Source organism: Nycticebus coucang, chromosome X (genome assembly GCF_027406575.1).
Source record: "Nycticebus coucang isolate mNycCou1 chromosome X, mNycCou1.pri, whole genome shotgun sequence".
NCBI classification, from domain to species: domain Eukaryota; kingdom Metazoa; phylum Chordata; class Mammalia; order Primates; family Lorisidae; genus Nycticebus; species Nycticebus coucang.
This window is the reverse complement of record NC_069804.1, coordinates 176,678,065-176,700,905: the sequence shown is the minus strand read 5'-3', so window position 1 is coordinate 176,700,905 and position 22,841 is coordinate 176,678,065. Positions and strand designations below refer to the sequence as shown.

Genomic DNA, 22,841 nt, shown 5'->3' with positions numbered 1-22,841 from the left:
AGCAGGGTTATTGTGGTGAAGCCCACTCTCTGAGGGAGGCAAACAATCTTCAGGTTCCCAGGGTTGCAACTCCAAAGCCTTACAGTGCACCAGCTGAGGTGAGGCCTTTGCCCTGGGCCATGGTTCTCCAGGTGACACCCATGGCGAAAGTGCGAATGCAGACATTGTGCCCGCTGCGCCTCCGCGAGGAAACTGCAAGTACCGACGTTAGGACCGTTAGGACCGTTGGGCTTCGCGCAGCGTAAACCAACAAAGATGGATCGGGAAGGTGGGAAAGACAGGCGGAAGGTCCTGAGCTTCCAGTGGCAGAACTATAAGCTCATCGTTGATCCTGCCTTGGACCCTGCCTTTCGCAGAACTTCTCAGAAGGTGTACCGCTACGATGGAATTCGTTTCAGTGCCAATGACTCCAAATACATACCAGTTGAAAACGTCAAAGACCCCCGTTGTCTTATCAGGCCCAAAAGGAGAGACATTTTCCTTCCAGTACCTAACTTTAAGCTGGATGAGTTCTATATCGGACAGATCCCACTGAAGGAAGTGACTTTCGCAAGGCTGAATGACAACGTGAGGGAGAACTTCCTGAAAGACATGTGCCAAAAGTATGGTGAAGTAGCAGAGGTAGAGATTCTTTTTCATCCCCGTACTCGCAAGCAGTTGGGCCTGGCGCGTGTGCTTTTCACCAGCACTCGGGGCGCCAAAGAAGCTGTCAAAAACCTCCACCATACTTCCGTCATGGGCAACATCATCCACGTCCAGCTTGACATCAAAGGACAACAACGAATGAAGTACTATGAACTAATTGTGGATGGCTCCTACACACCTCAGACTGTGCCTACCGAGAGCCAAACTCTGAGTGAGAAGCCTGAATCCCACTCTTCCTCTGACATGGCTTCATACTCAGCAGACACTACTGTGGTGGGCAACGCTGACAATGGCATCCCCAGCTCCCAGAACACAAACTTCTTCAGCAGCCAACAAGGCACCCCATCTTCCTTTGGCCAGTTCACCCCTCAACCCTTCCATGGAACCCCCCACATGTCTCGGGGCAGCAGGTCCAACTTTCAGGACTCTGCCTACTCCAGCAGCAGCACTTCAACCTCCTTCAGGCGCCGGCGGTTAGTGAACAGGTACCAAGATTCCTTTTCCCGCCGCCATTTTTCTGCATCTCCAGCCTCCAGGGCCACCTCTACTACAGTTTCAGCCACCACTAGAGCCACCTCTGTGTCCTTTACCACTTCTTCCTCATTGTCCACATCCTCCTTATCGTCGTCTTCCCCATTGTCCTCTCAATTTCGTGGTTCTGACTCAATATACCCAGCATATTATGAAAGATGGAATCGGTACAAGCGCCATGGTTCCTACCCACCCCACCGGGCAACTCGAAAAGAGCCCCCTGGGGCCACTTACACTAAAAACATGGCTGAGCGTTTCCCATCTTCCTACACCTGCTACTTTCCCCATGAGCCCAGCTGGTCTGCGAACCAGGACTATTGGCCTCCTGCCTTAGAGGCTTCACTCCTGGAAACTCCAGAACCTGGTGGAGGAGGGGATGGTCAATGGCCCAAACGTGAAAGAAAAGAAACTCAGACCTCTCTCTACCGAGCCTTATCTGCCCGCTCTGGTTCCCCAGCCCCAGAGACAACCACTGAGAGTGTGCCCTTCACACAGCACAGCAGCCTGGATTCCCGCATCGAAATGCTGCTGAAGGAGCAATGCTCCAAGTTTTCTTTCCTGGATTCTGTCACAGTGGAGGAGGAAGATAACAGTACAGGACCTGGGGCTAGAAACACAGGGATGGTGGTGCCTTCTGGGTCAGGTTATGGGCCCTGCACACCCTCTCCAGCCCTGGCTAATTTTGAGAACATGGCACCTGCAGGGAGTGGGGAACCAGGAGCTACTTGGGAGTCTTCCAGGGCCAGCAGACAGAACCAGCCTTCTCCATGCTTTTCTGGAGAGGATATGGAGATCTCTGATGATGACAGGGGTAACTCACCCCCTCTAGCCCCAACACCCCCTCAGCAGCCTCCACTCCCTCCCCCTCTTCCTCCCTACCTTGCTTCCTTTCCCCTTGCTTATCCTCCCTACCAACCTGCCTACCTTCTCCTACCCGGACCTGATGGGCCACCACTCCCCAAGTACCCCACACCTCCACCACTCCCTTACATGTATGATTCTATGAACTCCTTGACACTTACAGATCAACTTGGGGCTCAGTTGGGAGGTATGCCACACATGTTAACTTCACTCCACCATCTGCATCAGGGCAAGGGGTTGACTGCTGCCTCAGCTGGTTGTCCTGGTGGGGACTTTGGGGATGTCATGCTCCCATTCCAACCTCCCCAGAAAGCAGCCTATGATTTTCCCTATGCTATGTATATACAAGGGCAAGAAGGCCAATGGGCATACTCAGGAGGCCTACCACCTGCCTTTGCCTATAGCAGTCAAGCCCCAGCCCTCCTCCCACCTTTGCCCATGGCAGTCAAGCCTCAGCCCTCCTCAGTCTTTCAAGAAGAGTCACAGCTGCCTTCTAGGGTGGAAGCAGAGCTAACAGATGGCAATGCCCTATCATCAACAGACATCACAGGCCTTGTGATGGCCACCGTAGTCAAAGAGATGAAGAGCATCATCCAGCGAGACCTTAAACGCAAAATGGTGGAGAACGTGGCCTTTAAAGCCTTTGACCGATGGTGGGAAAGTATGGAAAAACAGGCCAAGCCATTCCAGAATGCAACCAAACAGAAAGGCAAGGAAGAGGATAAAGAAAAGATGAAGCTCAAAGAACCTGGTGTGTTATCCCTTGTAGATTGGGCAAAAAGTGGAGGTACCACAGGCATCAAGGCCCTCGCCTTTGGATCAGGCCTACAAGGGGCCCTGCAGCTGCCTTCATTCAGGGTAAAGAGAAAAGAGCCATCAGAGATTTCAGAGGCCAGTGAGGAAAAGAGGACCCGGCTCTCTACACAAGCTGAAGAAGATAAAGATGGCCCTGAGCAAGAGGAGGCAGCCAGGGAGCCAGGATATCTAGGGACCAAGCCTCCAAAGCAAGATGAAGAGCAAGGCAAGACCCATGGTACACTTTGCATGTCCTTTGCTCTTGACAAAGGAGAGGAAGCATCCCAGAATTCCTCCTCAGAGAAAGATGAGGAAGATAATGAGAAAAATGAAGACAGAGAGGAAGCTATGGCTACCGGTAAGGAGATAGAGGCATCAAATGTTGAAGATGAGGAAAGCGATTCATCCTCCAATTGTGCTTCAGACTTCAAGAGTAGCAGCACCTCTTCTTCATCTAAGTCATCCTCTGAAGATGAAGATGAAGAGGAGCAGCCAGCAGCCATTCTCACAGTCTCACCACCCCCCAGAGAAGTCCCAGAACCAATGCTAGCACTTGTGAAGGAGCCTGAGCCAGAGAGGGCTGCATGCTTCCCAGGCATACCCCTGCCTGAACAGGAAAAGTCAACAGCAAGACCTGCAGGTCCTGCTGAGGAGCCACTCCCCAGTGTGCCCAAGCCATTTCCAGAGCTACCAGCTGGGCCCTCAGCCCCCACCCCTTGCCCTGATGAATGCCACTCTTCTCCTATCCCCTTCCTGCCCCCACTCAAGAAACGCCGGAAAACCATATTCTCTTTTGTGGAGGAGGTGCCAGCCCCACAGCCTCCCCTAACTGACCTACTGCAGTCCAACTCTCCTGACCCAGTCTCTAGCAAAGTACCCCAGGGTGTGGAGAAAACCATTTGCAACCTGCCTCTGGGTGGTGAATTCCCTGTTAAGAGATGGCCTGAGGAAGTGCCCCAAGGAGGTCAGAGCCAGGCTGGAGATGGAGGCCACTCCACCAAGGAAGAAGAGGCTGAGGCAGGGACAGAAGTAGACCTAGCAGTTATGGCTGACCTGGCCCTGACCCCAGCCCTGCATGGACTAGCTGCCCTGCCTCCTACTGATGAGTCAGAGGCCACAGAGACCTTGGATGAGGCAGATGACCCCAGCCTCTTGCTCTGCCATATCTTCCTAGATCATAACTATGCTCTGACCATCAAGCCCTCCAAGCCAGCCCCTTGGGCCCTGAAGCCATTCCTTTCCCCTGAAGCTCTCTTCAGCTCTCCAGAAGTTGACATTCTAGAGGCCTCAAAGGTGGTGGTAGCTGAGGCAGAGAACCCAAAGAAGCGACAACTGCAGCAGCAAGAGGGGGGAAAGGAAGAAGAGTCCGATTCCGCTGAAAAGAGTAGCCACAGTGATAGGGAGGGGGCCAGCTGGCACGCTTCCCACACTCAGTGCCACCAGCCCCCACCACCACATCCGTCACCTTCTACCTTTCAGCCACGCAATGAGTTTCAGCAGATAGCCATCCTGTATGACATTTGGACCTCAGGCCTAGACTTAGAAGACATGAACTACCTGCGGCTCACATATGAGCAGCTGCTACAGCAGAGAAGCGAGGCTAACTGGCTTAACAACACCCGTTGGGTCCCTCACAGTGTCACCAACCTGAGCACTACAGAACATGAGCTGGGGACCTGGGATGGGCCCCGAGACCACCAGACAGGGTCTGCCCGCAGTGAAGGCTACTACCCTATCAGCAAGGAGGAGAAGAACAAGCGCCTGGATGTGTACTCTATCTCAGCCCGGCAGCTGGAAGGAGTGGACACTCAGGGGCCTAATCGTGTTTTTTCCAAGCGCAGGTCTGAGCAGCGGCGGCTGCTGAATACCATTGGCACCTCTACCATTATGGATGGTGATCTGCTAAAGCTAAACCAGCCCAAATTCCAGAAGAAACTCCGATTTGGAAGGAGCCAGATCCATGAGTGGGGTCTGTTTGCCATGGAACCCATTGCAGCTGAAGAAATGGTCATCGAATACATGGGTGAGACCATCCGCCAGACGGTGGCTGTAATGAGGAAGAAGCGCTATGTGCAGGAGGGCATCAGCAGCAGCTACTTTTTCCGGGTAGACCATGACACCATGATTGATGCTACCAAGCGTGGCAACCTGGCAAGATTCATCAACCACTGCTGCATGCCCAACTGCTATGCCAAGGTGATCACTGTCAAGTCACAGAAGAAAATCATAATCTACTCCAAGCAGCCAATCAATGTAGATGAGGAGATCACCTATGACTACAAGTTCCCACTGGAAGACAAGAAAATCCCATGCCTGTGTGGCACTGAGAGCTGCCGTGGGTACCTTAATTGAGTTAGAGCACAACTGATGCTCACATTATTTATTCCCCCTTGATAACCTGAGCTCCCAGCACCCTGCCCCAGCCTTAGTGGGCTCAGCAGGGCCCACATGCCCCCATCTCCAGGTATGGGGTTGGAGAACCCAGAGTCCAGCAAGGGAGCCTCAGTCCCTTGAGGCAGTTTCTGCCTCCCCTGTCACCCCTCCCTATTATCCCCTATTTTTTTTTCTTGGCAGAGAAGCAGTAGCTGTAAATGTTTTCTTTAGCAGCCAGCAGCTGTTTAGCCAGCTATGAAAACCTGCAGTGCCAGTGTGCACAGATCCTGTTCTTGGGGGTTTACATACCCTTTTGTTTGTGTTAAAGCAGAATTCCCCCTTATGCTCCGCATATACCCTTACCCAGTTTAGGGGTCTCTAGGTCTGTGGCCATGTTCTCCCACTGGGGATGCCCTGTGTCCCCAGTCCAAGGGACTTTGTGCAGGAACTCTGCCTCATCATCTGTTCCTGCCAGACCCTATGGGCCACCCTCCCCTCCCACCCTGGTGCCTAGAGGCTCTAGCTAAGCCAGACCGCAATGGTGGGGTGGGCCCTCCTTGTTGGGCTGGATTATACATATATATAGCACTATAGTTAATAGCGTAAACCCAATACCATGTTTTTATAATTGTGGTTAAACTTTATTATACAAAAAAAAAAAAAAAGATCAATTCAGCCTCTCCAACTAGCAAAGTGAACATCTACATAGATTCAAGACTTTGACTCACCTCATAAATACACCTCTATTCTCTTGTGGGAATGGCCCATAGCTTTAAGACATCAAATGAAATCTGAGAATGTTGATAATAAAATTTTTACTGTAACTGTTATTATTGCTGGTGACTTTTTTCTTTCAATAGATTTCACTTTACATACATTATATAGTATTAATAATGATCCTTTGTAATCTGTGCTATTCTAAAATCTTTAAGTAATTTTACCAATATTCATTTTAAAAGCATATTCTTATATTCATCCTATGGGTAATAAGCACATCACATTCTGAATGTTATTTTAGAAAAATCATAGTACTCATCTTTAAATTGTGATGCCAATTTAGTCAAACATTTCCTTCATTGAGGAGAAATTAGGTGAATTAGTTGCTTCACTGAATTCAATCATTGTCATTTTAACTTCCTATTTTATCAAGCATCTCTGGAGTGCTTTATACTAAGAGTAACCATAAAATGTATATTTTTGCATGTGAAAGCAAGTGCTATTACTAAGTACACCTGGACAACAGACATATAGCAGGACTGTCATAGGCAAACCAGGACATATGGTCCCCCTATTTGTAGTTTACAAAGCACTTTCACTCACAGACAGTCCTAGGTCAGGTTCTCCCAGAGGCAGACTCTGAGCCAAGGATTTGAGTACATGTGATTTATTAAGAAAACACTCCCATCCCTCTCCTCTTTCCCCTTCTTCTTGGGCTATAGTTGGGTTATAGCTTTCATATGAAAGCTATAAATTGGTTTCATAGTAGGGCTGAGTACAGGGAGGGGAAGGGAAAGGGGAGGGAGGGCAATTGGTGGAACCACACCTACGGGGAATTTTACAAGGGTACAAGTTAAATTTACTAAGAATAGAATATAAATGTCTTAACACAATAACCAAGAAAATGCAGTGAAGGCTATGTTAACCAGTCAGATGAAAATATTTCAAATGGTATATAAAACCAGCACATTGTACCCCATGATTGCATTCATGTACACAGATATGATTTAATAAAAAAAAAAAGAAAAGAAAAGAAAAAGAAAAAACACTCCCAGAAGAAAAGAGGAAGGGGGTGGAGGAAGCAGGACAGGGAAAGGGAAGAAGCCTGGAAAGGATGTAATTTCAGGTGAAGTCCCAGCCTCAGCCTGCTCCCAAGAGAAATATTAGAGAATAAATTACACTGGAGTTTATTCCATGTCAGGCAAATAAGCTGGGCTTTTGTCATCCCACACCAGTCAGCCCTTCCCTTCAGACCACTCCCATCAGATGAAGTAAAACTCTAGCTCTTCAAGCTGGTAAAGAAGTTCCAGTGCCCAAGGACAATCTTCTGAAGGTTATAAAGAACACAGGAACATGGGGGATGGGCCAGGTACCACCAGTGTCCATTGTATATACATCCATTTACTCAATTCTCCCAACAACTCTGCAGAACTACATTTTATAAATCTCCATTTTAAGTATGAGGAAATTACTGTGCTACTGTGAGTCTTTTCAAAGAGGCCTGTCCAGGATCACATAGTATATCATCAGCAGAGCTGATTTCTTTGTTATTAATGGTTAAAGGGAAAAGTTAATTTGTCCGGGTTCTCCAGAGAAACAGGAGATACATGTATGTGTGTGGCACGTATGTTCACATGTGTATGTCTATGTGTGGGTGTGTGTATGTGTAGGGGGGAGGGGGAAGGAGAGGGATATTTATTACAAGGAATTGGCTGAAGAGATCATGAAGGCTAACAAATCTCAAGATTTGCAGAGTGAATTGACAAGCTAGAAGCCCAGGAGAACTAATGGTGTAGTTCTGGTCTGAGTTCAAAAGAGAGCTGACGGTGTAAGTTCCAGTCTAATGGCCCATAGGCTTGAGATAAAGGAAAAGCCAATGTTTCAGTTCCAGTCCAAAGGTAGGAAAAAAATATTTCCCAGTTCAATGGTCATCATGCAGGAAGAATTTCCTTTACTTAGTAGAATGTCAGTCCTCCTGTTCTGTTTAGGTCCACCAACATTCGGGGGGAATCTTTATTTGGTTTTCAGATTTATATGTTAATGTCATCTAAAAGAAATCTCTCAGAAATACTCAGAATACAGTTTGACCAAATATCTGAGTACCACTCGGCCCACTCAAATTGGCAGGTAAGATTAATCATAATTGGTATTGCCCCAGTGCCTTGTGCATGACTATAAAAACAGTATTTTTTTAAATTATTCAGCTTCCTAATTTAGAAACACATAGTTCCTCTTATTATGATCTGCTAGTATTAGACTATTTCTATATTATTAAATGAAAATTACACGTCTTTTCTCAGAATCTATTCTCTTGAGTTTTTCTGTCTTCTTTTCAGTTAATGTACAGGCACTTACATATAGGAAGTAATCTTATAAACAAATGGAATAGATTTTGATATTATCAATTTTTTGAGAGGAAGAGAAGCAATAAAACAAAAATTGTTTTAGTGTAGTCATACTGTGGGAAGAAATTTTTAAATATTTAGATCTACTTAAAGAAGTAAAACTGTTTCTATGATATGAAACCACAACTGGATTTACTGGAGGCAAAAGTCAAATAGTTCCTTTGAACTGAACTGATAAATTCAATTAAAGTACAAGGTCACAAAACAGTAACACAGCTAGCACCCAAACCCAGCTCTTAGCCACCAAGGTCTACTGTTTCCCTAAAATAGAATGTTTACTTTTCCATATGTATTATTTTCAAATATGTTGCTTATCTCTAGCATTTTCTTAGTTTAAAAATATCTTTTCAGTTTGGCGCTCGTAGCTCAGTGGTTAGGGTGCCAGCCACATACAGTGGGACTGGTAGATTCGAACCCAACCCGGGCCTGCTAAATATCAGTGACAACTACAAAAAAAAAAAAAATAGGCGGGCATTGTGGCAGGTACCTGTAGTCCAAGCTACATGGGAGACTGAGGCAAGAGAATCACTCAAGCACAAGAGTTGGAGGTTGCTGTGAGCTGTGATGCTATGGTACTCTACCAAACGTGACATAGTGAGACTCTGTCTCAATAAAAAGAAAGAAAGAAAAAAAACAAACCTCTCCATTCCTCTTCTTGCTATTGAAACTTTACTAATCTTTGGAAATTCAACACAAAAGCAAGCGCCTCAAAGAAACTTTTCAAGTGCTCTAGTTGGAATGCTTCCTCTACTCCCTTGCTTTTTAAACACAATCCTATGACAGACCTCTGTCAGAGCTCGTGTTTGACCTTATGTCAGTCTCTCTTGCTGGAGCATGAGAACCCTGCGGGCTCACAGCATCTATGACTGAGAATTGTGCAAGTGCTTAATAACTACTGAATAAAGATTTCTCATTCAAATTTACTTCAGTGACAGAGAAATAACTACTCTCTGTGGGATCTAAAAGACTTGTGCCTGTATCCCACTTCAACTACTTCACACCTATGAGCTTGCAACCTTAGAGCTCATTACTTTGTGTTCACTTTCAAACAAAGGGTTTATATAGAATGTCTTCATTCACTCCTTTTTATATATATGACATATTAGTTTTCTTTCTCTTTCTCCTTTTTTCCTTTCTTTATCTAATCACTTATTGAATAACCTCATTCTTTTAATGGGAATATACCCATTTTTGGACTCTCCACTATTTCAAGGTATATTCCTTAAATCATTGGGAGTCAGGGATATTTTTAGTTTTTATAAGCAGAGTCTACAGCAATGAGCTCTCCTAGAATCTGAAATTTTTCAAGAAATTACCCACCCATATTATTTTTTCCTCATAGCTTAGGAATAAACATCTAGATAGAGTAAAAGTAAAACTTATTCATGATAAGCACTAAGAAAACTGCACCCCTAGGTATATCAAAATTAAATTGCTAAAAACTGAAGCTAGAGACGCATCCAGTATGCACTGGCAAGAATTAATCAGTCACGAAGCTCTACCTAACTTCAAAAGGGACAGGAAATGGAGAAGATTAAATGGTAATTACTAGTATTATCATAGCAATTAGGAAAAATACATTTCAGACTAGGGAAGTAGCTATCGCCAAAGTAGGAGTTTCCGCAGCCATGGTGCCCCGGAACCTCTGGGACCCTCTGCGCAGTCAACCACTGCCCGTGTCACGCTGTGGGAGACCTTCAAGGAGTGTCACACCTCCGAACAAAGAGTAGATGATGTCCGGCTCATCCAAGAGCAGCACCCTACCAACATCCTGATGATAATAGAACAATATAAGGGTGAGAAGTACCTTCCTATCTGGATAAAACCAAGTTTCTCGTACCTGATCATGTCAAATGAGTGACGTGTACTTATCAAGATAATTAGAAGGCCCTTACAGCTCAGCGCTAACCAAGCCTTCTTCCTGCTGGTGGATGTACACAGCCTGGTGAGTGTCTCCACGCCCATCTCCGAGGTGTATGACAGTGAGAAGGACAAAGACGGGATCCTGTACACGGTGTACACCTCCCAGGGGACATTCAGGGTGAAACTGGCAGTATAAGACCAGAAAAATAAATCGATTCTAGAACTTTTTATGCCCTTACCAAGGAAAAAAAGGGGTGTCATCAACTGAAATTGATCAGTTTACCTAATCATAGATCATTAAAACAGTAGTATCCCCACGTCCTGGAGTTTTAGGAAGTTGTTTTTGTAAAACTGAGCTCCAAATGAGCACGTTCAGCTTCAGAAAACTATGTCACTTAACCTAGTCTATCTTGTTTTTTTTAATTAATATTAAATCATAGCTGTGTACATTAATGTGATCATGGGGCACCATACATTGGTTTTATAAACAGTTTGACACATTTTCATCACACTGGTTAACATAGCCTTCCTGGCATTTTCTTAGTTATTGTGTTAAGACATTTATATTCTACATTTACTAAGTTTCACGTGTACCCTTGTTAGATGCACCTAGTCTATCTTGTTTTCAAATCTTAGAAGTTTAAAAATAAAATACTTTGCATTCTAAATCACCAACAAATAAACCTGCAAGTTACTTTGATGCTCCTTTCCCAATAGGAACTTGCAACTTGAGCAATAATTTAAAGGCGTTCAGAGACAACGAGTTTTCTCCTTAGAATCCAAGAACCTGCCACCTTTTTTATAGAAAGGTTTCTACTCAACTCTGGAAATCTTCCTAGAGGATCTTTAGGCCTAATGTGTCAAGCATAGTCCCCCCAAAACGAATTTACCTTACTAGTTGGCACCAAAACAGCGTAAGTGGGATGGCAAGAAAACACCTGCTCAAGGTTCCTGACTCCTTAGCAGAAGTGTACTACAAATCCACACTCTCTGGACAGCTATAGAAAACTGCTCAATAGCAACCAGAATAATTTATAATTTTGGTCTAGTTTCTTAGGAGGCCCCAGAGAAAGAGCGGTATTTCTTCTTTTGGATTTTCTCTAAGAGCTCAAACTAGTGCCTGGGTTGGTAAGTAAACAAGTGGTTGTACCAGGGTCATCTTTTAGGGTGGTGGCAGAAACCACAGAATAAGAAAATTGAAAGCATTAAAACTCAGAGGCACTCCTACCTTTTGGCTTTAAAGCTGTAGGTGATCCATATATATATATATATATTTTTTTTTTTTTTTTTTTGGCCGGGGCTAGGTTTGAACCCGCCACCTCCGGCATATGGGACCTGCGCCCTACTCCTTGAGCCACAGGCGCCACCCCGGTGATCCATATTTTTATGTTGAGGGTGTAACTATGATGTTATTAAAAGGTTTTCGTATTTTTAAAAGTAGTTCAGTTATCATTTAAGTCAAACCACCATCAGAATTTTCCCACTATAAGTGAATGTCAGCTGTGGAAAAAACACAGCAAGGAGAGATGCCTGCTCCTTAAACACATCTACATGGATGCAGCCATTGCCTGGGGTAGCCAGTGCTTCCTGTACCTTCACGGGCTTCAGTGTTTACTGCTTTCTTGGGAGTATCACGGGAAGATCACAATGATGCCACCGAGACACGTAGCAGGCCACAGCTCACCCCTGTGTGTGGAATACCCATGTCTGTTAATTTACTGTAACGGGGGGAAAAGCGAGTGTCCTCACTTGGACCTTCAACTAATCTTTAAGGGGGTTCCCATCACCTTAGTCCCCCATGTGCATGTGTCCACTTGGCTAACTTCTAATATGTATATTTTATATCATGGAAGTTCTCAGCAGGCTTGTCTTTGGATTGTACACATTATATCTGACATTCTTGTAACTACTGTGTGATCAGTAGGATTCCTATAAGAAATATTGCCTTGAAAAAATACCACATTGGGGAAGGTGTGTGTGACCTATATCCCACTTTAGCAGGTAGTCCCTTTATTTATAAGATCTTTAAAACAAGTACATTTTTAATGAAGTGACATGAATAAAGGCACAATTAAAAACTGTCAAAAATGAAAAAATACATTTTATAGAGTTATAGTGAAATAATCATGATATATAAGTAGAAAGCAAACTGAAATATACAGTGTGGAGTATAATCTCAGATTTGTAAAAAAAAAAAAAACAAAAAAAAATACTACATTTGTTTTTACTTGATGCATTTTGCAAATGTTCTGCCATAAAATAGATACATTTTATAATAAAATGATTTTTTTAGCTAATTATAATTTAGCTTTGGGTATTCAATTCAAACTTTTTTTCTTCTTTAACGTACCTACCTTATGTCAGATACTGTGCTAGGCACTCAGGATTCAGAGATGGACAAGATAGCCCATACCCTCAAGAAGTTCATAGTCAAATGGAGGAAAAAAATTCGTAAGCTCAATTGGAAGTCACATGTGCACTGTGATATGATAGTAGGTATGCATATAAAGTACTATGAGAGCAGAGATAAGAGGAAGTGAAAGAGAAGAGACAGATAATTCTCTAACAATGAGGAAATGTTTGTTCTGAGCTTTAAAAGGAATACATGAGCTTGCAACATAGAAGGGTCTTGGTTTTAAAAAACTGAATTCCTCTGCCTTATTGCCTTATCTCAAGGTTTGTAAGATAATGGAAGCCCCATCCTGACAAGGACCTGAGGACAACAATAGTTCCGTGCTTTAGTGAGAATCTAAGATACCTAGGCTAGAGCCACAAATACCCATGTGCTTAGTTTTATGTGGTCTTTAGCATATAGTCCACATCACATGCCTGTTCTGTGATAATATATACTTCTTCACTGGAAAAGTTTTCAGTCATAGCATAGAAGGCTCAGACCCTTAGAAGGCCTAAGTCCCCTTCCCTTGGCCCTCACATAACAAATCACTAATTTGGTTGCAGCTCCATAACCTCCCACCCTTCACTTGTCCACGAAGCATGACAACTGTAACTCAGTGGCAAAATTCGCCTTTTCCCAGGCACCTACTACCTTATCACCTCCATCAGAATGTATATACATCATATATCAACATTAGCCCCAACTGAACACACATTCATTGCATCTTCTTTGGAAATAGTGATTCAGACCATTGGTTGCCTTTGGAGGTTATAAGTGGATAATGGCAATTCCTTTGTGGGATCCCGGTAGTATGAAGTCCTCGAATACCCCTGGGCAACAGCCATTTTGGTTATGCCACTGTTTTCAACTTTCCCTTATTAGACCAGCAATATGAGTTCTGACTATCATGTCGTTAATATTTACCATCTTTACCAAGCATGCACACAGCCTTTTTAGCATGATGGTTTGTTAAACTGACACAACAATGATTTTTGAACTGATTGTATTCACAAGAATAGCAAAGTCATTTTCACATATAAAATGCAATTATCTTTAGATTGCTCACTTTTAGAGAAAATCATTGTATTTAGCACAATGAGGTATTACTCTGTAACTCTTTACTGTTTCTAATGGTTAATGATAAAAACTTACCCAGTACGTAATTCATCATTTCAAGATAGATAGCATAACTGGAAAAAATGTTGTCGACTTAATAAAACATATATAAAAAAAAATAGTCCAGGCAGACTTTGTGAAAAAAAAAGAGAGAAATGCAGTTAGATTAACAAGGACTAAATACATACATCTTTCTTATGGTGGTATAGTACATATTGAGAGTATTACCCCACTGCCACAACCATTGAATTGAGAGGTTAGTGTCTGAGAAATATTTATTACATAATACCACACAGAACCTGATAACATTTTATGAATGCTGGTACAGTAAATATTTCAAGACTAAAATTAGACACAAAAAGTATGTGTGTATATGTGTAGAACAACTTTCTAATAGACTAACAGTAATAAACAGTCATGGGCAATAATTTTATACAACAGAAAACATTAGGATTTGATTTTTAAGAAAACAGTTTGCTTATGAAATTTTTATGGATTAAAAGCAAAACTAATGTTTTATGCAGTTCAGATTTAAATTTAAAAAAGACATTTATTTTAGTCTTAGGAATATACTTCAGGTTATTTTTTTTAAATCTTTCTTTTAACATCACCCAAAATAGGCTCTAAAGCAGAGGTCTGCAAACCATACCCACAGGCCAAAACCAGCCTATCACCTGATTTTGTCAATAAAGTTTTAGTGGAATATAGCCATGCTCATTTGTTTCTATATTGTCTGTGATTTTTTTTCCTCCTGTAACAATGGCAGAGTTGAGTTGTAACAGAATCCACATGGCCCACAAAGCCTAAAATATTTACTACTTGCTTCTTTAAAAGTTTGCTTTTTGGTCCCTATTCTAGAGCTCCTTTCCTCCCAGAGCTGTTCCTCAGGGCACCAGACTCTGGGGTTTCCATTTCTCTTACACAACCAGTCTCTAAGAGACAAACACAGGATGAAGCATGGGTACGAATCCCACGCACACCATACTAGCCATATTTTAAATGCTCAAGAACCACATTTAGCTAGTGGCTACCATGTTGGACATAGAAAATTATAGAATATGTCCTTCATTGCAGAAAGTTGAACTGTACAGCAAGAGAGCCTTGCTACTCAAAGTGTGGTCCATGTTCCAGCAGCATTGTTAAAAATGCAGAACATGGGACCCCTACTAAATCAGAATCTACAGTTTAAAAAGATCCCCAGGTGATTCCTATGTACATTAATGTTTGAGAAGGCAGCTCTGGACAGATATGGAAGAAAGTATATAGATAGGGAATAGATGATTTAGTAATGAGAAGACAGTGCTATCACCTACGGGGAATGAAAAACAGAAAAGTTCCCCACAACAGAGACTCCATTCGCAGACAAAGATCTTCCCTGAGCACCTTCTTGTCCTTCAGGTTTCCTGTAGCCTTTTAGCTATTATTATTATCGTTGTGATTAAGGCTCCTGGTGATGTTATGACCTGAGGACAGATATACAAAATGAAAGCCTGGGAAGTTCTGGGACTCAAGAAGAGATGCCCATCCAACCTTTACTGTGCTGATGAACTGTTTGCATATATGTGAGCAGAGACAAACCAGGGAGCTGTATTTTGGTGGTAGAGTGGCTTAGAGCTCAAGCACAAATTACCTTCTCTTCCTCCAAACCCACAAAAATCAATCCAGTTTGTATCGTAAACTGAAAGAAATGCTGTCTTGGTTTTATTTGAGGGGGTGGGGTTGTTTGTTATTGTTTTACTCTCAGTTCAAAGTATTGGAAAACTAAGGAGACAAATGATAGAAGTCTTCATATACTCCTACTCCGTAGAATTTTAATTTATTTTAGAGACAGAATCTTGCTAGGTTGCCCAAGCTGGTCTCAAACTATCCTCCCACCTCAGCCTCCCAAACTGCTGGGATTATAGGAATGAGCCACTGTACCTGGTCATATAAACCTATTCTAAAAAGGGAGCATGCCCAGGTTCCATCCTTCCAAATTCTAAGAGCAAAGCATAGAAGTTAGGAGGAAACAGATGTTGGTCCACTATCAAGTGGGCCTACCAACACTTAGAGATCTAAAAATAGATCTGCCATTCAATCCTATAATTCCTCTACTAGGTATATACCCAGAAGACCAAAAATCACATCATAACAAAGATATTTGTACCAGAATGTTTATTGCAGCCCAATTCATAATTGCTAACTCAGGGAAAAAGCCCAAGTACCCATTGATTCACGAATGGATTAATAAACTGTGGTATATGTACACCATGGAATATTATGCAGCCTTAAAGAAAGATGGAGACTTTGCCTCTTTCATGTTTACATGGATGGAGCTGGAACATATTCTTCTTAGTAAAGTATCTCAAGAATGGAAGAAAAGTATCCAATGTACTCAGCCCTACTATGAAACTAATTTATGGCTTTCACATGAAAGCTATAACCCAGTTATAACCTAAGAATAGCGGGAAGAGGAAATGGAAGAGAAGAGAGGGGGGAGGTGGGCAGAGGGAGGGTGATTGGTGGGATTACACCTGCGGTGCATCTTACAAGGGTACATGTGAAACTTAGTAAATGTAGAATATAAATGTCTTAACACAATAACTAAGAAAATGCCAGGAAGGCTATGTTAACCAGTGTGATGAAAATGTGTCAAACGGTCTATAAAACCAGTGTATGGTGCCCCATGATCACATTAATGTACACAGCTAGGACTTAATAAAAAAAAAAAAAAAGAATATTCCCAGACATGGTCAAATGTCTGCTAGTGGAGGGGAATCTCTCTCACTTGAGAATCACAAGTTTTCAATGACCAAAGTCACGTAACTGAATCAAAAGAAACTGGACCTTAAGTTGATCGAGCATCCTGTTTGGAAGTCACTTGGCACTCTTATATAGTATGTTTATATCTTAGGTGTCCATATTGCATCAATTCAGCCAGTGTTTGTTGAGCCCCCTCAATGGACAAGGCACAAGATCAAGCAAGTACTTCTGTGTATCCACAAAGCAGAAAAAGACAGTTCTCCACAGCAGGCACGTACGTCATTGCCATCCCTGATCACAGCTATCAGATACTGCGTGAGACATACTTATACTAAAAAATTATTCATTACTGATCTGAAACCCAAATTTAACCAAGTATCTTGTTTCATTTTTGCTTTTTTTCTTAAATCTGGCAACCCCACCCTGATAGACTCAAAGTTTTATCTCTGTTTTTAGTTCTGGCCATATACTTTATAATTTGACTTCACTAAAAATAATAAAGGGGAGATTTGGGGCTTTTTTTAAAAAAAAAAAAAAAAGAGGGCCTACCTGTCACAGCTAAAGATTAGGAGAACTGTCAACCTTATAAAGGTGATAGTAGAAGAATACTTTGGAGCAGTGATTTTTCAACAATTAGACAAACCAGAATAATCTGGGGTAGGAGTAAGGGTAGATAATGACATATTTTTTTAGTCCCAGAAAGAAAATTATGAAGTAAGTTTCAGCTTGGTATTTAGACATTTCAAATTATAATCAAAACAAATGCATGATTTTATTTTTATTAAAACATGATACAAATTAAAAGAATTTTGAAAAAAGAAAAAAAAATGTTGAAAAGCTTTTACAGGTAGAGGTCGAAATGACTCATAAGGTTGTCCTTATGATCTTACTGAATAGCTCTGCACTAAGATCTAACACCATGCACTGAACACTCTGAAACCTGAATGAGTCACTCAGGAAGAGCGGACGTGAATCCACTCACTACTCAAAGGTGCACCCGTGTTAATCAAGCTCACAACCAAACACTAATTTATAAATGCACAATGAAAAATAGGTAACAGAAATCAAATAGTTGACATAACTCATTTATTTTCTTCTTTTTCTCCCATAAGTATTTCTATATGGCAATTCAAAATAGAATGTGAATGCCAATTTGTTAGTATGCAGGGAGACTTACTGTCACAGGACCCACACTGTTTCAAGGAAGGCATACTCTTTCTGTCCTTAAACACACATTTGAATATAAACCATATTCTAATGATAACCTTGTTCTGTTTTATGGATTTAGCTAAAGATAATGTTTTATACTATTTTTGCAGTAGGAATTACTTGCCAAGAAATAGGAATACTTGCTTCTGTGATTCCTTTCATTTGTTCATTTATTCACTCACTTATGCTTTTGCTTAAGTCCACCAGTAATTTACCATATGTTAAACTCTAAGAGTCTACTAGGCATTAGAAAGACAGTAGTGAACAAATCAGACAGAAACATTATTCTCTTGTCACTCATATTCTAAATAGAAATTAAGGGAGACAAGGCAGAACAGGAAAACAAAGTTTAGAGGGTGAGGAATGAAATTTTAAACCACACCCTTACCTTCTGATACGTTCTTTCTTTTCTAAAGAAAATTCTGTGATGTAACTGAAGTCCTGAAGCTTGTAAACTACTCTTTTTAAGGCAACATTCTCAGCCCAGACAGCAAGTGGGAATCACTCAGGGAGCTTTTAATAAAACACCTGAACCCCACTCCAACCCAATTAAATAAGAATTTCTGGTGGCGGGTCAGGGGCATGAGTAGTTTTAAAATCTCTCCAGGTGATTCCAATGTGCAATTAGGACTGAGAATCACCTTTCTGCTTTAAGGTGACTTTGCTTTAAACCAATATCTGTTGAGGATAAAGTTTAATTCTTCAAAGGCAACTTTATTTTCTATTTTGGAGGCAATATGCTTTAGTCTTCCATATTCTTCCATAGAAAAATAAGGTGTATTCTCTTTAAACTGCTATATGCAGAGAAAAGAGTTTTAATAGGTTTGATTCAATACCTCTTATCAATTTCTAAAACAGCATCAGAAAAAAATACCAAACAATCCTATTTTGAAATAACTTTGACAAATGTAAAAATAAAACCCCTTCCAAGACTAGGATTTTTCTTTCCTTGCAGACTTCTTACCAATAATAAAGCTCCTACTCTTGTTCATCAGGTTCCTCAGTATTAAAGGTTGTGCCTCTTTCTCCCTTAGAGAATAGAAGATTGAGTTAGTAATCTAGCTGCGGTCACATTTAGCTATTGATTTGTTTCAGCTCTAAGACAGGTGCTGTATTGAAATTTACAGCACTTGGTTGCTGGATACCAGGGAGATTTCCACATATCTCCTATCCAGGAAGCCTTTTACAGGAAATTAAAAGTTGTAATAGGCACCACTAGTGTAGTGCTAAATGAGTAATTAATGGGTAATTAATACAAAATAGAGCAGATCTGTGTAATAGAAGTGCAATACAAGAGGACAGTGTAATCCGGAAGTTAAGAAGGGAGATTTTGCTGATTATGCACACAAGTAATCCGACATGGAGTGGTTGAATTGTCTCAACAGCTTATCACACCACCTAGCCAATCGGAACGGTTCCAGCAATGGTATCTGATAGGAGAACCCAAATCTGCTTTATCCCAAATCTAACACCTGTCAAGATTCGCTCATGAGAAAGTTGGAACTTGGTATCTGTCTCACTTTCTCTTGAGATGTACATGTGTTTCATCGTAAAGTAAAGCCTCTCCTTCAAGGGTATAGCAGAGAGCCATGGCCCACAGGAATTTCACTGAGAATATTAATCCCCTCCTGAGGCAGGCACAACAGCAACAGAGAGAAGAGAATGAGAACTTCAAGCACAACTACTGCACTGCAAGGCTCTTCTTGCCTATCGCTTATTTCTTTTCATTCATATGTTCCCTCACTTGAAAGGAACTTTTGCTCCAAAATATAGGCTCCAAAATGTAGGGAGGGAAAAAATAACTGGTTTAGCTATAGGATGCATATCATGAAAGCATCTTCTTCTCTATGTCCTCGTAATAGATACACTCCCCTATGAAAATGAGGAAAGTAGAGAGATTAAAGATGGCGGCCGAGTAACAGCTTCCCTGCAACTGGGAACAGTGAGTCTGGGGAGGCAAGACTCCAGGCATCTCTGGCCAGTGGGATCTGCCTATAATCATCCCTTTGAGGATACAGGGAGCCAGCAAGGGACTTTTGGACCCCAAGACAAGGACAAAAACAGTGGAAAACTGGCAAGTGGTTGCGTGTGTTCGATCAACCTAATCACGCCAGAAACCGTAAGTACAAGCAGCAGTGAGACTGCAAACTGGAAAGGCCTTACCTGTGAACTGTTTCGGTGTTCTTGGACTTGGCACTCAGTTGAACTGCCTTGGGGAGAGCTTGAGTAGGAGTGTGGAGAACTTTGGGCATTGTCTGGGGCCCCAGACTGAGCCACTGAGCTGGGTGCAGGAAGCCATTGTGAAAGAACTGCCCCAGCAAGCTCCGCCCTCAGGGTCTCAGAGCAAGGATTGGGCGGGTCAAAGTAACCTACTGACTGAGCAGTCTAAAGGCGGAGACTGAGCTGCCTTATAGCCTTAATCCTTAGGGGCAGAGTGAGACGGTTTTGGCACACTGGAGCCCTGGGCTGTTGCCCTGGGTAGAGTGCCGTGACGTCACAGCTCATAGCAACCTCAAACTCCTGGGCTTGGCGCCGCCCAGACCTCCATAAGAGCTGTGCAGCGACCCCTGACCCGTGACCCGCACCCACCGGGCCTCCACATTCCCTGACCAGGAACTGCGGGAGCCACGCAACCCTGCATCCTCCCTCCTGTGTCCTCCCAGCTTCCACACTAGCCCGTTCATCTGGACAGGGACTCTGGTAGCTAGGTGCCCTTTGGAACCCTCCGTGCTTCTGCGCAGAGCTCTTCTCCTGGCCAGAGACTGCTGGAGCCTTGGGCTCTCTGTGCCAAAGTCACTGAGCGCCTGGCACTCCCAGAACCGTGCACACCACCCCCAGCCCTGTTGCTGGATCCGGGTGTGTCACAAACCGGAGCTGCTTCCACAACCAGAACTCGCTAGCTAGAGCAGCCCCACAGGAACTAATTTTAATGCAATTCCTATTAAAGCTCCATTGTCATACTTTAAAGATCTTGAAAAAATAATACTTCGTTTTATATGGAATCAGAAAAAACCTCGAATAGCCAAAACATTACTGAGCAATAAAAACAAAGCAGGAGGAATCACACTACCAGACCTGAGACTGTACTAAAAATCTATAGTGATCAAAACAGCATGGTACTGGCACAAAAGCAGAGTAGTAGATGTCTGGAACAGAATAGAGAACCAAGAGATGGATCCAGCTACTTACCGTTATTTGATCTTTGACAAGCCAATTAAAAACATTCAGTGGGGAAAAGATTCCCTATTTAACAAATGGTGCTGGGTAAACTGGCTGGCAACCTGTAGAAGATTGAAACTTGACCCACACCTCCCACCATTAACTAAGATAGACTCTCACCGGATAAAAGATTTAAACTTAAGACATCAAACTATAAAGATACTTGAAGAAAGTACAGGGAAAACTCTTGAAGGAAACGGCCTCGGTGAATATTTTATGAGGAGGACTCCCCAGGCAATTGAAGCAGTATCAAAAATACACTACTGGGACCTGATCAAAATAAAAAGCTTCTGCACAGCCAAGAACATAGTGAGTAAAGCAAGCAGACAGCCCTCAGAATGGGAGAAAATATTTGCAGGTTATACCTCTGATAAAGGTCTAATAACCAGAATCCACAGAGAACTCAAACATATTAACAAGAAAAGAACACATGACCCCATCTCAGGGTGGGCAAGGGACTTGAAGAGAAACTTCTCTAAAGAAGACTGACACAAGATCTACAAACACATGAAAAAAAGCTCATCATCCTTAATCATCAGAGAAATGCAAATCAAAACTACTCTGAGATATCACCTAACCCCAGTAAGAGTAGCCCACATAACAAAATCCCAAAACCAGAAATGTTGGCGTGGATGTGGAGGAAGGGGCACACTTCTACACTGCTGGTGGGAATGCCCACTAATACGTTCCTTCTGGAAGGATGTTTGGAGAACACTTAGAGACCTAAAAATAGACCTGCCATTCAATCCTATAATTCCTTTACCAGGTTTATACCCAGAAGACCAAAAGTCACAATATAACAAAGACATCTGTACCAGAATATTTATTGCACCCCAATTCATAATTGCTAAGTCATGGAAGAAGCCCGAGTGCCCATCGACCCATGAATGGACTAGCAAATTGTGGTACATGTATACCATGGTATACTATGCAGCCTTAAAGAAAGATGGAGACTTTACCTCTTTCATGTTTACATGGATGGAGCCGGAACATATTCTTCTTAGCAAAGTATCTCAGGAATGGAGGAGAAAGTATCCAATGTACTCAGCCCTACTATGAAGCTAAATTATAGCTTTAACATGAAGACTATAACCCAACTATAGCACAAGACTATGGGGAAAGGGCCAAGGAAGGGGAAGGGAGGGGGGAGGTTTTGGTGGAGGGAGGGTAGTGGGTGGGGCCACATCTATGGTGCATCTTAGAATGGGTACAGGTGATTGCACTAATGTGCACAGCTATGATTTAACAATAAAAAAAGGAAAAAAATGAGGAAAGTAATCTTTGAGATTAGATTTCTGCAACAGTTCTACATTGTATCTTAGCCATTGAGTCCTTCTGGATAAAGGTTACAGGGGAGAGACATTTGACCTACACTGAGGTAATCTGTGCAGTTAATCTGTGCTGAGTCCCCCTAAAACTCAAGTCCACCCACAACCTTACTGGGAAATAGTCTTTCCAGATGTAATTAGCTAAGCATCTTGATATGATACTGAATTTAGAGTGATCTCTAAATCCAATGACTGGTGCTTTTATAAGAGAGGAAAGGACATGCAGAGACACAGAGAGGAAGGCCAATTGAACTTAATGTGGCCACAGCCAAGGAACATTTGAGGCCATCAGAAGTTCAAAGAGCCAAGGAATATTTCTCCCCTAGAGATTTTGGAGGGAACACGGCCCTGACAACATTTGATTTCAGACTCCTAACCTCCAGAACTATGAGAGAATAGATTTCTATTGTGTTAAGCTACAAAATGTGTGGTGATTTGTTAGGGATGCCCTGGGAAATTATAACATGATCCCATCCAGAAGAAATTTATGAGGCAAACATGCAAATCCTTATTTTACAGGTGAGAAAACTGAAGCCACTCAGCAGTGGAAACATAATTTTAAATGTATCTGTCTAACCTCAAGGCTTGTTCCCTTTCCAGTAGCCCACACTGCTTGTCTAATAAGAGAAAGCCCTAGCCAAC

The 22,841-nt window shown here is 42.5% G+C and overlaps 1 protein-coding gene and 1 pseudogene across 1 annotated transcript; both read left to right on the top strand.

Annotated features, from left to right (window-relative positions):
• The first annotated feature begins 255 nt into the window (after positions 1–255).
• On the top strand, positions 256–5,184 carry LOC128578551 (histone-lysine N-methyltransferase SETD1A-like). The gene is given in 3 exon segments (XM_053581231.1): positions 256–2,411; positions 2,413–2,459; positions 2,495–5,184. Coding segments are annotated over 3 exon segments (4,893 nt in total).
• A 559-nt stretch (positions 5,185–5,743) lies between these two features.
• On the top strand, positions 5,744–10,386 carry LOC128577096 (microtubule-associated proteins 1A/1B light chain 3B-like; annotated as a pseudogene).
• The last annotated feature ends 12,455 nt before the right edge of the window (positions 10,387–22,841 follow it).